This window comes from Zalophus californianus, chromosome 11 (assembly GCF_009762305.2).
Source record: "Zalophus californianus isolate mZalCal1 chromosome 11, mZalCal1.pri.v2, whole genome shotgun sequence".
Classification (NCBI taxonomy): Eukaryota; Metazoa; Chordata; class Mammalia; order Carnivora; family Otariidae; genus Zalophus; species Zalophus californianus.
In genome coordinates, this window is record NC_045605.1 from 36,513,275 (window position 1) to 36,531,833 (window position 18,559).

Consider the following 18,559-nt stretch of genomic DNA (forward strand, 5'->3'; position numbering starts at 1 on the left):
CTCCCGCTGCCGACCCCGCCCCTTGCTCCTCCCAGAGGCGGGACTTCCCCTGGTCCCCGGAAGGAGGAGGAGCGTCGCCAGTCTGGAGGGGGTACCTGGGGCGGAGGCAAAGGCGGTGGAGCTTTGAAAGGTGAGTGCGTGGGGAGGTGCGGGGGCAGCTCGGGGCGGGGACTCGCTCTCGCTCAGGCTGCTAATGGTTTATTAACCGAGCAGGGGAAGCCGCGCCTCCCGGCAGGCGGGGAAAAAAAATTCCCGCGGGCACTCTCGGGATGGACGGGACGACACCCCTCAACGTCGTTCTCCACTCGCCGGCTGCCTGGGCCGAGCTGCAGTGGGCGGGGTGCCAGTTTCCTGCGCGGCGGGGAAGTGGGCAGGACTTTTGGGGGAAGCTCGAGTGGTGATTTCGCGGGTTTCTGGCCTTTCCAGACCCTTGTTGGTTGTCTGGGTGGGGAGCTCTTCTGGGGCCTGGGGGTTTGTGTCGTCCCTCGCACGTCATCGTGAAGCTCTAAGGGTCCGGTTTCCTAGCTACGGTGCCCCTCTCTCCCGGAGGCAGAGTAGCGGACTGCGGGCGTGCTGCCCTTGGTGCCTGCGTTCCGCCAAAGAGCCAGGTTTGTAATCAGGAAAATGACTCTGGTGTTAATTCCCGAGAGGATCTTGCCTCTGCCACTCAACCCTGCTGGATTTAGAGAACCACCTTCAGTGTTAAAAGATTTTAATGAATACTGTAGTTGTCCCGGATGCTAAGCTGGCAGGATGCACTCTGCGAAATTGTGGAGCGTTGGTTCGTGATTCTAAGTGGGGCAAATTGGCTTTTCTCTCTTTATATGTTACCTTCCCATTTCCTATTCCTGTCATGTTGTGCTGCCCTGTTTTCCAGCAGTGGAAGAACTGTGATAAATTTATTCACAGCTATGTGAAAAGAGCTTAAATCTGAATCATACACTGTAGCCCTTAAATCATGTATTATGCCGGCTTGTTTTGGTGTCCCTAGTAATTTCATCAGATTGTGAGCTCCTTGGGAGCAGAGACCGCGTTGTTGATTTCTTCTAGTAACGCCACAGCTCTGAGCATGTGCTGGCATAGTGTGTACATTCAGTAACCATTTCTTTGATCAGTTAAGGTGTCTTCTCCAAACTGTCCGATAAAAGGAAACATCAGGGAGGGGTGTTGTTTTACAAATAGGAATGCACCCCTTCTGGTGGAATTTCAAGTAATGGCTGCCCTTCAAACCTTAAAAATGTAAACTGTCACCTGACAGGGCAAGTGATTCCTAGAATGAATCTTTTCTTTAGGATGAGTTAATCTCAAAGTCTAGACTAAAGGATATTTCTTCTGATGAGAAATTCAGGTAACATCATCAAAGTACCTTTTAGTTGTAGAGTTAGTGTGGGTGAGAGAGCAATACGGATTCTTACCTTTAACTTACTTTCTTTGGCAGAGAGCGTAGCTATGTATGTGCCTTTTATGTGATATTAACTATGAAGCACAAAGATGTGATAATATTGATCTTCATTTATTTAATGCTTTCTGTTTGGAGTCTTTCTGTTTTTCTCTTTGCCTAAAGGTAAGGCTTCATTAAAGAAGCTTGATTAAATTCTCATTTCAAGAAATTGAGTATATACTCAGCATATAAAGAAATTATATCCATTGCATGGATTCTTTTTTTGAGTGAATTCGAAAGACCAAGAGATGGCTTATTCATCAACCTAGCTTCACCTTCTCATTTCTCTCCTCAGGTTCAGTTCACTCACCTTTTCCCTCTGTCATCATTCTTCCCTCCCCAGCTAACATAGGAAAAATATTCACAATTTTAAAAGAGGAGCCTACCATATTTAAATTATCTTCTTTTCCAATGACAGAATTTTTGACGTCATTGATAAAATAGCAGTTTTGAAATATGAAGAGAGAACTGGAAATTTGGCAGTTGGACAAATGAAACTTGATTTGTTTAAATAAAATTTGCTTCTTCAAATATCCAGTACTGCTGTTTTCCCAAATAAAATTTTTTTCTCTCATCAGAGACTGCCTTTTTTGAAATTTTTACTTTTGGACTCAGTGGGGAATCCTTAAATTTTATAATCAGTGTCATCAATAAGATGGTAGAGGGAAGTTTCAAATTTTCATTTCTTTTGCACATTGTTTTCTTGCCTATTGGATGGACGATTTCCAGAAGTGTCTGGCCTAACTCATGTGCACTAAAATTCTGTTACATAATTTTTTAAAAAGCATGTTTGTAAACTCTAAACTATTTTGATGATTATTTTATGAAACTAAAATTTAGCATGAATGAGAGATAAAATAATGACTTTTTAAAGGCATGATTTTTACTACCTTGTATAAATAGAATATTGGCAGCAGTCATTGTGTAGGACTGGACGGGGAATCAGGAGACCTGGTTTTTCATCCCTGCTCTGTCACTAACAAGCTGTGTGATCATCGGTAAGTCACTTAAACTCTATGTCCTTGGCTTTGATATTTGTAAATGAAGGGAGACAGTATCTTCCTTCTAGGATAATTGTCAGAATTTAAAAACAGATATGAAAATGCACTAAAAAATTCCTATACATATAGGATTTTTTAATAGCCTAACCGTGTGTAGTGATAGGTATTTTTATAGTGTCACGTTCTTACCTGTTCTACCATTGTCATAGGAGTCACCTATTGATATGATAAATAACTGTCTTTTGTGAGATAGTCATCCAGTGTACATGAAACTGCTTTTGAGTACTAATAAAATCATCTTTCATTTAATGTTCCTAATGTTCACACTTGCTTTAGTGAATCTACTGAAGCCATATTTGTCATTTGTTTTCATAAATGTTTTTTCATTATTTCTCCTAATTCAGACAGACTTATTAAAAGACATTAGTAGTGTAATGCACATGCACAGTTTGTGCAAATTTAACTGTATGTGCTCAAAAAATACTTATTTGTAATATATGGCTTCACAATATAAGCTGCCTAATTTATCTGTGCTTAATTTAAAAAAAAAAACAGTAATCTGTTCAAAACCTAGGGAAGAAACTGGGTGGACCTACTGTGAAGCAGTATGATATATAAAAAAACATACTTTAAAGAGTAATATAGAGATTTTTTTAAAGGAATTTTGACCACAATTCTCATTTTTGCTGATTTTATTATAAGCCTTCTGTAATATGCAACCAAAGTGTAATTTCAAGTAACAGAATATTTTGTCTGTTGACTAGGATTTGTTATATTGCTGTTATAATGCTCAGTGTATCTCCTAGCAGTTACTGTCATAAGGTCACTCTTCAGCCTACACTATAAAGAAAATTTCTGGTATATAATCTTAGCAGCCATTATTCTGATTTTATGTGAGGTGTTACCATTGTAGAAACTGTCACATTGCTTTTAAACATAACAGAATTTGTACAATCAAATGAGTGGTATTTCCCCCACTCCCACCCACCCAAAAAAGGAATCATCTTGGAAAGCTATAAACTTGATTCATTGATACTACCATTGCTCAAAAAATTTTGGCATTCTATTTTTTTATTACCTTCAAAGTTACAGCACATTTAAAAAATATCTAATGGTAATTAATATTCATCTTTTGAAATTGGATTTAATTTCTGGAAGCTGCTAACAGTCCCTAAACTAAGACAAGTCAATAAAATAGGTATTTAAGCCACTTTTTGGGATTAAAAAAAATGGAGTGGGGTTATTTTCATATTTTTATGTAATGTTTGATACTATGTTTTATAGAAAACCTCCAAGAATATTCTGTGCCATGGTGCAAATATTGGAATAATTAGCCTCATAAGGTGATTTCTTTTGAAGGAGATAGCACTCAATAGAATATATAAGTTCTTATACATATATTATGAGGTCAGTCTCATTACATTGTGATCATATGTCTAATTCCTTAGCAACTACAGAAGTATATACATGTTACTGTTCTTCTAGTTATCTTACTTGTCTCTAATTGTTCCTTTATTATGTACTTGTGATAATTTTAATGGTGGTCAGCCTTTTCTGAATCAGAAACTTACAGTATTTGTTTTCCTTCCCAATATCATGCTCTGCTTCACCATGAAACTATTTTTTCACCCACCTTTGGATTGTTAGTAAGTTTTCTGTTGGATTATATCTTTAACTTTGAGTGGTTTAAAGCCACTGCCATTTTACTAAAGTATATAGAAGCTACAATCTTAGTGGATAGGTGATCTCTTAATTTTGCAATGCTATCTTTTGTCAGCTACTACTTTATAACTTTCTTCATATAAATTGATTGATCCTTTATGTTATAATTCATATCATTTCTCTGTTCAGAATCCTTGGCCTAAGGATGAATGATTCTGGTAATCCCACCCTATGTTTCTATACTTGTCTCTTTTTTTCCAGCATAAAGCCTTTCTTCACACCTTTTTTGGTCACACTTATTTAACATACCATGTTCTCTCTCAGTGCCAAAGTTTTGACCTTACCATTTTTACCTGCCTGAAATCCTTTTTTCTGTCATTCTTTTTGTTGAAATATAGCCAGTCCTTTAGAAGTCTATCAGATCATATCTGTTCAATAAAATCTTCAGTGGAGCACTTGCTATACTGTTCTTCCTGCATCTTTATAATTTTATTGCAGTTATTTTTATCTCTCATTTTGTACTAAATGAATACCTTGCATTTTTCTTAATATATGTTTGTATGTTCTACCCGTGGATAATAATCTTCTGGAAAACAGGACCATTATTTTTCTATGTATCCCTTTCAGCACAAAATATAGCATAATTCAGAATAAATGTTCATACAATTATTTCATAGATATTCAATAAATTATAAATAAATATTCTACTATCTTCACTCAGATATTTTACGTGATTTTTACCTTTGTGAACCATTTTATAACACCAAATAAATATAGTTTGTACCATAAATGCATTCATTGTTGTAATCTGGTTATCATTATTATATTCCTAATAACTTTATTTTGTAGAAGCTTAAGTGAAAATGGTACATGTTAGAAGACACGAAACAAGGAAAAATTCTAAAACTCAAGAGCATGAGCAGAAATCTCGAGTTGATTGGAGGCGGACTAAAAGAAGTAGTATCTCACAGTTATTTGATAGTGACGAAGAGCTTGACAGTGGTGAAGAGTTTGATAGCGGCAAAGAGTTTGATAGTGACGAAGAGCTTGACAGTGATGAAGAGCTTGACAGTGATGAAGAGCTTGATGATAACAAGGGGTTTGATAGTAATAAAAAGCCAGAAAATGAAAGAGAACTTAGATTAATTAAAGTTGAAAGTGAAAGTAGTAACTGTGAGCATCTCATGAACACTGGCAACAGTTCAACGTATGAAGAAGAAAAGAACAAAAACAAATATAGAAGTGTTGACTTACCAGATCATGGAAAACATTCAAGTCAAGAGGATGATGATCTCAACAAACACACTGAACAAATAATAGAAGAGGACCTAGAAGAAGAACACATCAAGCGAGGGAAGAGAAAAAGGATCTCTTCTGTTATGTATGACAGTGATGAGAGTGATGATAGTGATATCCTAGTTAGAAAAGTAGGTGTTAAACGTCCACGTAGAGTGGTTGAAGATGAATGTTCTTCAGTTGAGCTGGAGCAAAAAAAACCTGAAAAAACTGTAGCTGCAAGAAAGCGAGAACAACTCCAGAAACTGAAAGAACTCTCAAAACAAAGATCTCGTCAGAGACGAAATAGTAGTAGAGATTTTGAGGTGTGTTATATTTTATTGGTTTTGTTACTGTTTTAAAATTTTTCCTTAAAGTATTTATTTTTTATAAAAATCAAAGTGTTGAGTCTGTTCTACTTCTCAATTCTTGAATTTATTTTTCAACCAAGTATCCTTGAACATGTTTGATTGCACTGTTGTGTCTAATATATAGTTTTATCATGAGCCTCAGTTTATCACTCTTTTAAAATTGAAAGACTGTTTCATATGGTCTTTCCTCTTTTTAACTTCTATTTATAATCTTAATGTCCACTTTAAACATTTTATATCATTTACCAAGGTATATTATCTTCTTCCTAATTCCAAAAGTTCAGCATTTAACATGACAAGACTTTTTTTTAACCTTACAATATGATGTTAATTTCCATGGATCATTGTTTTGGTTTCAGATTTAATCTTTTAATTTCATATCCATACTGACAATTTAAGGGTAAAAATTTACTGAAGGATATGTTTTAATTTAATTAGGACTCTGAAAAGGAATCCTGCTCAAGCAGTGATGAGAATGATGATGAGGAGGAGGAGGATTATGAATATGATGAAGATGGAGATGATTATATTATTGATGACTTTGTAGTTCAAGATGAAGAGAATAAAAGCCAGCGAGGAGAAAAATTGACTACATCACAACTGAAATTAGTAAAACAGAATTCTCTTTGTAAGTTAATATCAAGAAAATGTTTTATGACTTGCTCTGATCATGATATTATATCAAGTATCAAATCAGCCTTTTACTGTATGTTCTAAGTCATTGATTAGGAACTATGGTTTTATTTTTAGGTAATTTTTTCACTCTGATAATAGTCTTTTCTAGTAGTTTCAGGAACCCTTTATACTCAAAAGTTATTGAGGACCCCAAAGAGCTTTTGTTTTTGTGGGGTTTATCTATCAACATTTACCACTGTAGAAATACAAAACAGAGAAATTTAAAAATAGTTATTAATTAAGACTTAAACTAACATTAATAAGCTTGTTACATGTTAACATAAATAACATTTTTATTAAAAATAACTTTAAAAAATAAAAATGGCATTGTTTTACATTTTAATAATTGTATTTAATATATAGCTTAATAGAAGGCAGCTAGGTTCTGATACCTGCTTTTGCATTCAGTGTATTTTGATGTTTTGGTTGAAGTAGATGAGAACAATTTTGCTTCACACAGATAGGTAGCTGGAAAAGGGAGAAAGATTTTAAAAGTATCTTCAAAATAATGTGGATATTCTTATTTGTCACTACACCACAATTCAACAAGTGATTGTTTCTTAAAGTTGTAATATGGAATCAGAAACCATATAAACTCATTTATATGGGTTATATATGCAACTAATTTTAATCCTTCCTTACACTGCATTCCATTAATCTGTCTTGCAGTTTGAATGGATCTTTTATGCATACATGACTTTGTAACATCATGCATTAGTCATTTGGAAAATACTGGTTCACTGGGTTATGTAGATCTTCCAAATGTTGACACATTTCTTTATATAATATTTTCAAAATCACATTTGTTAATATCACCACCAATCTCATCAAAAATTTTTTTAGGTATGGGGAAGCTGTCAAGCTCACAGTAGTAGCAGATACAAGTTTTCTAAAATTCTAATTTCTACTAAAAAATCTTTTTTTTTTAATCTCTGGCAACAAATACTGTGAGTTCTTGAAATCACAGGTTCCTTTTGTTCTTTTTTGAGAAAATTGACAAATGCCTGAATATCCATTGTCAGTTGTTCGTTCTTTCTCTTCCTTTCTTTCTCTTCCTTTCTTTCAGTAAGTAAGTAAGTAAACTTTGCACCCAACGTGGGGTTTGAACTTACAACCCTGAGATCATGAGTCATATGCGTGTGGTGCCTGGGTTGCACATTCTGTTAAGCATCTGAGTCTTGGTATCTCTGTTCAGGTAGTGATCTCAGGGTGCTGAGATCGAGCCCTACACTGGACTCCGCCCTCAGCACAGAGTCTGCTTCAGATTCTCTCTCCTTCCTGTTCCTGCTCTCTCCTTCTCTCTCTCTAAAATAAGTAAATTTAAAAAAAAAGAGTTGCATGCTCTACTGACTGAGCCAGACTGGTGACCCGTCAGTTCTTTCAAGTAAACATGGTGTTTCGTGATAAATGAAGCTTTTTCAGCTCCCAACTCAGTTTTTCCTCAAAGTATGATTGATCATGCTATGATATAGCATAGGTCCTTAATGCATGCTACCCATTTCATCCCATTGAATACTAAAAAGATGTATGTTCAAGATTTAATAAAATTAATAGTTTTTACTACTTCATCAAAGACATTCTTTAGTAAAAGTCGTTTTTTACTGAATGTATAGCAATGATGACTACAGTGATTACTAATGGTTTGGTGCTACTGCCGTACTTCCTGTTAGGGAGCCAGATGCCTTACCCACAGTGACTTTTTGTACCATCATTGAAAATGTCAACATGGTAAAAACAGCATGATTATCTTAGTGTTATTATTTTGACTTCATCGATCCCCTGTTAGTCTGTAGACTTATAGGTGTCTACAGAACACACTTTGAGACCCTGACAATTTAGGGTATCTTAATATATGTATTTATTATTTTTCTAATCCCTATAATTGTGCATAAATCCAAAGACTGTTTTTATGGTGTTTTACAACTCTGGCAGAAACAGACTGTTGAGTGAATACATTTTTTACTTTTTTCTTCAAGAATGGATTTTTTTCCAGTTTTTTTAAATGGTCATATTTACTAAAACTATGTGTAACATGGTTCAATATGAATCTCGTGATTTATAATAAAATAGTAGATTGAGGTATGGATTAAATTTCAAGAAATTTATCAGTTATAGAGATGCCAGTGATAAGTATCTATATTTTAAAAGTCAGTGACTACTTTCCTTACATCAGTAGTCACTTGTTCGCCTGCCACCTGGACAGGGAAGAAACTCAGTTAGGACGTATCCCATCATTCTGGATGTAATATCTAGAATGTGATAGAACATTTTCTCAGTGATACCTACTCATGCCTACTCCTCCTAATTAGTGAAAATTAAAGTTCATCGCTTCTCTATTCTACATTTCTATGCTTACTCTTGTTTTTTTAAGGGATAATTTGAGATTTACTGAAGAGTAGAAACTACAGAGAGTTCCTACATAACCCCTCTCACACACAGTTTCCCTATAATTAACATTTTGCGTTAGTTAGGTACATATGGTAAAACTGATGAGCCAATATTGATACAGTATTATTAACTATAGTTCATATCTTATCTCAAGGCTCACTCTTTGTGTTGTACATTCTATGGGTTTTGACAAATATATAATGATACAACAGGTATCCATCATTACAGTATCATATAGAATAGTTTCACTGTCCTCAAAATCTCCTGTGCTCTACCTATTCATTTCTTCCACCCTCCACTGAACTCCTGGCAACCACTGATCTTTTTAACATCTCCACAGTTTGCCTTTGCTGGAATGTTTTATAGTTGGAATTACACAGCATGTACCCCTTTCAGACTGAATTTTTTCACTTAATAATATGCATTTAAGTTTCCTCCATGTCTAATGTGGCATGATAGATTATTTCTTTTTATCACTGAATAATATTTCATTGTATGGATGTGCCACAATTTGTTTATTCATTCACCTGCTGAAGGACATGTTGGTTGCTTCCAAGTTTTGACAATTATGAATAAAGCTTCTATAAATATTTGTGGAATCTTCTATGGATACAACTTTTCAACTCATTTGGGTAGATACCAAGGAGCTCTGTGCTTGCTTCTACTGTTGAGCATCTTCACCTCAGAGAGAGATGAATCTCTTTTAATGCAATACATTTTACCTTGTCTGTACCTAATTGCAACTTCTTTCTGCTTTATCCTTACAAGTTGTCTTTTCTCAACTTGTAACCATGTTCATGCCTTTCCTCCCTTGAGTTGGTATGTTTCATTAACCACTATTCAAAATTGTATCCTTTGTTCTAGTTTTCCATTAACTCTAAGCATTGATAGGCTCTTGCACCCATCAATCCAGTGAAATTGCTCTCATTAAAGTTAGTGATTACTTCCTAGTTGCCAAAATGCTTGTCAGTTCTTATGTTAACGTGGTATTGTTAGTGTTTTGCCACTAACAATTGATCATTCTCCCTTTTATTTATTTATTTATTTTTTAAAAGATTTTATTTATTTATTTGAGAGAGAGAGAATGAGAGAGAGCACGAGAGGGAAGAGGGTCAGAGGGAGAAGCAGACTCCCCGCTGAGCAGGGAGCCCGATGCGGGACTCGATCCTAGGACCCCAGGATCATGACCTGAGCCGAAGGCAGTCGCTTAACCAACTGAGCCACCCAGGCGCCCTCATTCTCCCTTTTAAAAGAAAGTTCTCTTTTTAGCTTCTGTGGTACTTTTCTATCTTGTCTTCCCCTTTATAATACTGCTTTCCTCTTTTTCCACTTGCCATGTAAATATTGATGTTTCTGAAGGTCATCCTCAAACTCCCTTGCTTGTGCTTCAGGCAGTCTCTTCCCCGTAACTTTAGCGCAGTCTATGGGCAAAAATTGCCAAACTTTTATTTCCAGCACAGATTTCTCCAAAGCCTAAATCACAGTTTTTCATCTTATTGAACATTTTCATCAGGGTATCTTTCAGACACCTCAGACTCAATATGTGTAAAACTAAATAATTGAGCAGTAACATAAAGGAGTTTTGGGGTGGTGTAGAAATACTGTTTTTTTGGTTGTCATGGTGGTTACACAACTTTATGCATTTGTCATAGAACTGTACACCAAAAAGAGTGAAATTTATGGTATGTAAAAAAAGTAAAACTCAATATAAGAGAGCCAAATAAATGGGCATCCCCGCTTCCAAAAAATAACCTCAATGGTTAATCCACTTCACTTCTCTTTGCATTTCTCATACCATTTAAAGTTGATGATACATTATGGGAACTCATTGTTAGTTGGGTGGATGGATGATTAAGATAAGTGTATTGGCTAAAGGTTCTTGGGTCTATACTTGAAGACAGAAATGTTAGATGTGATCAGATTTCTTAAAAAACATCAGAGGAAAACAACCCCACACATTTTAGAGTGATAATGTATGACCTGTTTTTAATACTTATCAATGTTTATGCCATTTATGAATATAATAAATAAAATTAAATGTAGGCAGTTTCCAATTTGTCAAGGGATTATGATCTAAAAGTCGCTGTAGGCTAATTCTTACACTTTAAAAATATATTTTTCATTAAAGTAATAACCTATGTGATGAATAATAAACATTATGCTGTGGCCTTGGTTAGGCTATAAATTAGGCGAATAGTCCCAGATTCATTCTCTTCCCAACCTCTCTAAGAACACTGACAACTACTCATAGCCAAACTATGATCACAATTTGTGAGAAACATTTTCTCATTCCAAATTCACTACTCAGGTGAGAATCACAATGAGTGGCCAATTTTACCTTTTGGATGAGAACATGTCTATATGAAGACATTTTGTCACTTCCTCATTATCTGCTACTTGGCTCTGAGAGATGTGTCTGTAACACCTCAGAATAGTTCCCTTTTCCACACTACACCTTTGATGCAGTTGAAGACAATCATGGTCTTTTTTCCTTCTCATAAATACCCCTCTATTTCTCTGAATTTATTTTGAGACTGCAGCTCCCAGAAAAGATATGATAAAAAGTAGAGGGATAGACTAGCTGTGGTCCACTGTATTCCAGACCTATAATGTTCACATGCTAATAATATTATACATAGATAGATAGGAATAACCTTCAGATTTGTGGATACTGAAAATTAAATTGTTTTTCCAGTCCTCTGATATGTTCAAAGTGACAGAGAAGGAGGTATAGACAGAAGAGTACATCTCAGTCTGCTAGTGCCTCGTTAGATAAATACTTGCTAGAATACGGGAAATTAGACTAAACGCAAATACTAATTAGTCTCCACCTAGCAATTGAAGAGAATAATTCTATCAACATAAGACAGAGTGTGCCTAAGAACAGTCTTGCAGCCATTTACATTAAATATTAAATTCTAGAATTTTCCCTTTTTTTGTAGGATAAGTAAAAAGTGCCAGTGAAATCTTATTGTAGCACAAAGGAAAGGTAACATTGCCTTGAAGACTCAGAGGAAGAAAATGCCCGTAAATGGGGCGCCTGGGTGGCTCAGTCAGTTAAGCGGCTACCTTCAGCTCAGGTCAAAATCCCAGAGCCCTACGTCGGGCTCCTTGCTCAGTGGGGAGCCTGCTTCTCCCTCTCTCTCTCTACCTCTCTCTCTCTCTCTGCCTCTCTCTCTCTGTGTCAAATAAATAAATAATATCTTTAAAAAAAAAATGCCCGTGAAAAGTGTTTCATTAAAGGAAGCAAGAAAATTGTATAAAGCATTTGCTTTACAATCTGTGAAAAGGAAATAGGAAGTTGTAAGGAAGGAACAACTTGAGGGGAAATAGAGCTACCTGAGATAAGGATTAGTTGCTAGAAAATTAAAAATATAAAGTCGGAAATAAAATCTGTACTGAAAGATTTAAACAGAATTAACAGTATAGAAAATCATCAGTGATATATAGGTTAAACTTAAGTTCTTTTGCATAGAGAAAATGAAAACAGTTCTAAAGGAGAAGATAATACATAAAGGAGTAGAAATGATCCTATTTCACAAATTTCTGCAGGGAAATACAGAACAAATGGAAATCTAAAGGAAGAAAATTCTATAGCGTTAGTGGGAAATGTAAAAGATTTGAATGTGCTAAGAGACAGCATGTTTTTGGATGGAAAAACATGGAGATGTGAATTCAGAGGTGTGATAGAAGAAAATATTGTTGAGTTGCTGAACACGTGCATTTATGCAAATTAAGGAGGCTCACAACCTAATAAGTTGATGAAAATAGATTTGCAAATAGACCTACGAAGGAAATATTTTTCTAATTACAAGAATGAAGAAAAAGTTATCTAGCCATCCTTTTTAGAATTATAAAATGGTTTAATACAGGGGTGCCTGGCTGGCTGGCTCAGTCAGGCAGCTGACTCTTGATTTCGGCTCAGGTCATGTTCTCATGGGTCGTGGGATCAAGCCCCGTGTGGAGCCCTGTGTTGGGCTCCACGCTCAACAAGGAGTCGGCTTGAAGATGCTCTCCCTCTGCCCCTTCCCCGACTCATGCACACGCTCTCCATCACTCTTTTTCTCTCTATAAAATAAATAAAATCTTTTTTAAAAAGAACAAGACAAAAATTTTCTACTCTGTTCTAGATGTTTTGAACAATAAAGAAGTAAAACAAGAAATACAACTATTGAAAGGGAAAAGACATTATTTGAACATTACACACACACACACACACACACACACACACACACACACACACAAGCTATAAGTTTCTGACTCATTTAACCAGGGATACAAAGAGAAAGCATATGAATAGTTTGAGAGCAGGAGTAAATGCAGCATATATTTCCATAGTTTTCTTACGTTCCTTTTTTTCCTATTGGGGGGTACCTGTTAAGAGTAGAAAAAACCCAATTTCTTGCTCTGTCTCTGCTTTCTTACACTAGGCTCATACTTCCATTTCAAAAGAAAGTACACCAACACTCTTGTGTGCTTCTATCTAAGAGAATATGTATAAACATTCTCTTGGTTCTTGAAATAAACTTAGCACTAGCAAGACCACATCCTTCTCAGGGTTGGGGGAGAAAGCAGAGTCACTGCACAGGAATTCCTAAACAGTATCTCCCTCTATCCAGCTCTGTGATGTGCTAGGAAGTTCATTTTCTGCAAATAAGTAAGAGATCTGACTCTTGGGGATTTGCAAAAGATCTCAGAAAGATGACCAGATTCACAATGAATATATAAAATTCAACAGTTTTCTTGTATGCTATCAGTAATTATTTAGAAGATATAATGAAGGACAATTCCATTTATAGTAGCAAACAAAGTTCCTAGGTCTAATCTTAGGAAGAAAAACATGACTTTATAGGTACAAGAATAAACTTTACTGTGAAATAGCAAAGAAAACATGAATAAAAGAAACACAGCATGTTTCTGGAAAGCAATAAATAGTACAAGAAATTATTTCTTCTGAAATTAACTTTTTTGGGATGGAGGGGCAAAGGGAGAGAGAGAGAGAATCTTAAGCAGGCTCCATGCCCAGCTCAGAGCCCGTTGCTTGGCTCAGTCTCACAGCCCTGAGATCATGACCTGAGCCGAAATCAAGAGTCTAACACTTAACCAACTGAGTCACCCCGGAGCCCGTGAAATTAACTTTTTGATTCAACTTTGCAAAAACAATGCTAAAGTTCACTTGGGAAAAATATATGAGAATAAATAAAATTAGACAACAAACAGTAAATCAGAAGGACTTGCCCCACCAGATATAAAAAGTTATCATAACATTTCAGCAAGTAAAGCAGTGTAGTACTGGCATGAAGATGATGGCCAGATCATTAAGAAAGGTACAGGGTGCTGAAACAAAATCTTAGCATATATGTGAAATTAATATATGATAAAAAATGCATGGAAAATCAACAGAATGACTAAACTAACCTATGATAGGGTATGGGGAAATTGACTACCTTGAAAAAATCAAGTTATGCATAAACACAAAAATTGTTGATTTTCTCCTGTATTCTTTTGCAATTTTTTTTATAATCATAGAAGAAAATTTTAAATGATATTCCTAGGATGTTCCACAGAAGCTCATCCAGTATAGGGATTCGAGCACTGGAAAAAAAGCTGTGGAGGAGGTCTGAGCTCTAATCCTGATTCTTCCTCTATCTAGTTGTGTGACCTTGGGTAAGTTCTTTCATCATTGGGTCATTTTTAAAAATTTTAAAATGAGAGATTTGAGGGACGCCTGAGTGGCTTGGTCGGTTAAGCATCCGACTCTTGATTTTGTTTCAGGTCATGATCTCAGGGTTGTGAGATCAAGCCCCACATCGGGCTCCCTGCTGGGCGTGGAGCCTGCTTAAGATTCTTGCTTTCCCTCCCACCACCCCTCTCTAAAAAAATAAAATACAAAATAAAATGAAATGAGAGATTTGAATTATTTTCTTCAATTTCCCATCCAAGTCTAAAATTCCATGCTCTGAACTATATTATCAAACCTAACTAGCATGCAGAACAACATCTCCTTAGGGGATAGTAGCATGAAATCTAGAGTCACACTGTTTGGGTTCCAGCACCGGTTTCAACACTTACTAGTTGTGTGATCTTGGGGAAATTTATCATCCTCTTTGTATTTATTTCCTTAACTAAAAATAAATTGAGGGTAATGATAGTACCTCACAGGCTTGTATTGAGAAATAAAGCAATGCATGTAAGTACATGAAACAATCCCTGGCATATACTTGCTCAATACAATATTTTTTTCAATCTGAGATGCCAGGAGCTTAATTCCTCCACCACCCATCTATCTACTCAAGCACAGCAAAACTGAGGCCTTCCTGACTCTTTTGAAGGAGATTTTGATATTGGTAGGAGAGAGATTCTGTGGTTAGGCAAAAATTCTCCAGATGATTCTGATCCTCTGCCCTTTCCTTTTACTCCCAATTCTAAAGAAACACTGTCAAGGTCTTTAAAATAGAACAACAGGGGCGCCTGGGTGGCTCAGTTGTTAAGCGTCTGCCTTCGGCTCAGGTCATGATTCCAGGGTCCTGGGATTGAGCCCCGCATCAGACTCCCGGCTCAGCGGGAAGCCTGCTTCTCCCTCTCCCACTCCCCCTGCTTGTGTTCCCTCTCTTGCTGTGTCTCTCTTGTCAAATAAATAAATAAAATCTTTAAAAAAATTTTTAAAAAAATAGAACAACAGTTCCCAAACTCTACAGCACGTGAGTAAGGTTGAGCATCAGCACATTCAAAGACTGATAAAATCAGTGGGATAAAAAATTCTATTTCAATTTATTTGATAGTTAAACTTAGGAGCACAGGGAATGAATTTCATGTTTTTTTTCCCCTCAACATGTCTGTTTATATTCCCAGAACATTTTTCCCTTAATACAGTTTGGAAAGTGCTAGATAGAGTTTAAATGCAGCTTAACACTCACAAATTAAACGATGGTCCAATACTATATTATATCCAGAGGTTGATGAAAATCTAGTCAAAATTGAATGGTACTGAAGTATTATTTCATTTTCCAATTACATTCTACTGATTTTTTAAAAAATACTCATAAATGGCTGTGATCAGTTCTTTTGCAATTTACTCTAAAGTCTAATGGCCCCGGTGCAAATTATCTGCTATTGTCATTTAATTTTATTACTGCTTTATTTTGGCCACTTTAGTACTATAATAAATGTTTGCTTAAAAAAGATTGCTTACTAAATATTTCTCCTGAAATCTAAAGAGTTATACAGCCCTTTCAGTAGCTAAAATATAAGTAAAAACATTTCTCCATGTTAAATCTCATCTTTGTTTTATTTCAATGAAAGCAAGGTCAAAATTCACTCAATAATGCTAACATAGGTCTTATTTTGCTTAAATTTCTCACCAAGCATCATCCACTTTTCCTGAAATGCTCAGGCTGCCCCTAATATTCTTATAGGTGCCCAGGCCAGGGCAAATGTTCTGTGATGACCATTTGGATCAAGGAAGAGGTTGTGTTTAGTAGAGAATATTTCTACAGCCATAGTAAACCTTGACCCAAGAGCAATGGGAAATAGTAGGGACCTTCTCTCTTACCATTGCAGGGCCCATCACAACAGATGATTCCATGGACTATGTTGGGTTAGTGGGAAGGTAGGCTTATATGTTCAGTATGAGAAAGAGAAGACAGACCTTTTCTAAACTGATATGGAAAATCCTAAATCTGTTGCAGCAGAAAGGGAAATGGAGTTTTTATAGCCATTGGGATTTTGGCTAGGGTAGTAATTTCTTGGGTAATTTCATACGTACCATGTTTCGAAGAGAAGGAAAGACAGGAGTTTCAGGTACATGTTGAACAATCTACCTATAAAAGTTTTCTCTCTTGCTCTCTCTAATTGTTAAGTTGATAATTAAACTTGGGTCCACAGGGGATGATCTGGGTTTTTTTTTTCACAGCGTATCTCTTAATATTTTCTGAATAGTTTTCCCTTAATAAGTTTGGAAAGTGAAGATTATTTGAAATAACAACTTGAAATTTGGATTAGAAGCCAGTAAATCTGGAAAATGGAGATTTGCTCAGTGACAAGTCACTGAGGCAGCTATAAAATTAGGATAATTAAGTGACTTCTCCTACTTACAGTATTAATTTCTTAGAGAAAGGAACCTATTTTATTCAGGGAATTGTTTTATCTACTATATTCTAATACATATTTAAAATTAATTTCAGATTCTTTTAGTGACCACTATACTCACTTTGAAAGAGTTGTGAAGGCTCTTCTGATCAATGCTTTAGATGACTCTTTTCTGGGAACATTGTATGGTAAGTTAATACAAATGGAACAATTAGAGTTGTTTTTCTTTTTCCAATTTTTAAACACCCTACTAATATAATAATACAATACTATGTAATACAATATATACTTAAGCAAAACCAAGAGATCCATTCTTAAGGCCCTCCAACTGTTCCCTCTAGGATCAACTACACCAGAAGCCCATCCACATCAAAAACTTGTTACTCTTTATTATTTGTGATATGTGGAAAGTGCAAAAGAAATATGTCATGTTCCCCTGACCTTAGAGAGTTGACAGTGAATGTGAGGATGTAGGACAGACTCAAAACAGCAGAGTAGTAGTTCAATAGCCATGTATTGTCCCAGCCTCTCTAAGCTCATTGAATTTCACCAAAAGTTATGTGCTATTTTATACTTTTGTGCCTTTGCTCATACTGTTTCCTTTTAAAATATAATCCCTTTCTACCCTAGATTTTCCAGGTGAGTATAAAATTGTTTTCACTGTCAAAGCTACTATGTCCCACTCAGTATTTTTACTCCTTCATTTGTGCTCTCAGTTCCCTGGTGGTACTGATGTGTATACACTTTTCATTACTGTATTGAAAATGTATTTTTGCCTTCCTCTCTTCTAAGAGTAAAAGAAGAACCATACTTTAGATATACACTTATCCCTTGCATCTAGCACAGAATCTGGAAGTTAATAAAGATTATAAATATGTTGTATTGAATATCTACCTAATTGCCTAAGTGATATTTCATTCAGGTTATTGAACAAATATTTATTGAGTGCCTAAGGGGCCAGCATTTATCTGAGGGCTGGGAATATGGCAATGACTATGACATACAAGATTCCTGCCCTCATGTTGCTTAAAGTCTAACAGGAGAGACAGACCATGAAACAAATATATAACATAATACAATTTCAACTAGTGATTAGTTCTTGAAAAAAAATATAGGTTAAGGAGACCCAAGAGTGATAAAGGAAAAGAAAGTATCTGTTAGATTGGTCAAAGACGGTCTCTCAAGAGGTGACTTTTAAATGGACAAAGTTGGGGGGAAAATAATGCATTGATCTATCTGAGAACACAGTAAGTGCAAAAGACTATTAGGTAAAAGTACATTTGATGTGATAGATGAATGGATAATGAAGAAGTGGTATACATATCCAACGGAATATTACCCAGCCATAAAAAAAGAATGAAATCTTGCCATTTGCAACACATGGATGGATCAAGAGGGTATAATGCTAAGTAAAGTAAGTCAGTCAGAGAAGGACAAATACTGTATGATCTCACTTACATGTGGAATTTAAGAAACAAAACAAATGAGGGCGCCTGGGTGGCTCAGTTGGTTAAGTGACTGCCTTTGGCTCAGGTCATGATCCTGGAGTCCAGGGATCGAGTCCCACATCGGGCTCCCTGCTCAGCAGGGAGTCTGCTTTTCCCTCTGACCCTCTTCCCTCTCGTGCTCTCTATCTCTCATTCTCTCTCTCTCAAATA

At 35.9% G+C, this 18,559-nt stretch overlaps 1 protein-coding gene across 6 annotated transcripts in view; it reads left to right on the forward strand.

Moving 5' to 3' along the window:
- The first annotated feature begins 41 nt into the window (after window positions 1-41).
- Window positions 42-18,559, forward strand: part of CCDC82 (coiled-coil domain containing 82) — a 32,760-nt gene continuing 14,242 nt past the window's right edge. For 4 of the 6 annotated variants that reach the window (XM_027578504.1, XM_027578508.1, XM_027578507.2 and 1 more), the window contains exons 1-5: window positions 42-130; window positions 2,345-2,439; window positions 4,954-5,705; window positions 6,189-6,378; window positions 16,997-17,089. In XM_027578504.1, coding sequence (XP_027434305.1) covers window positions 4,968-5,705; window positions 6,189-6,378; window positions 16,997-17,089 — 1,021 coding nt within the window. In that variant the 5' untranslated portion in view covers window positions 42-130; window positions 2,345-2,439; window positions 4,954-4,967. The other 2 variants (XM_027578505.2, XM_027578506.1) reach the window with 2 other exon arrangements.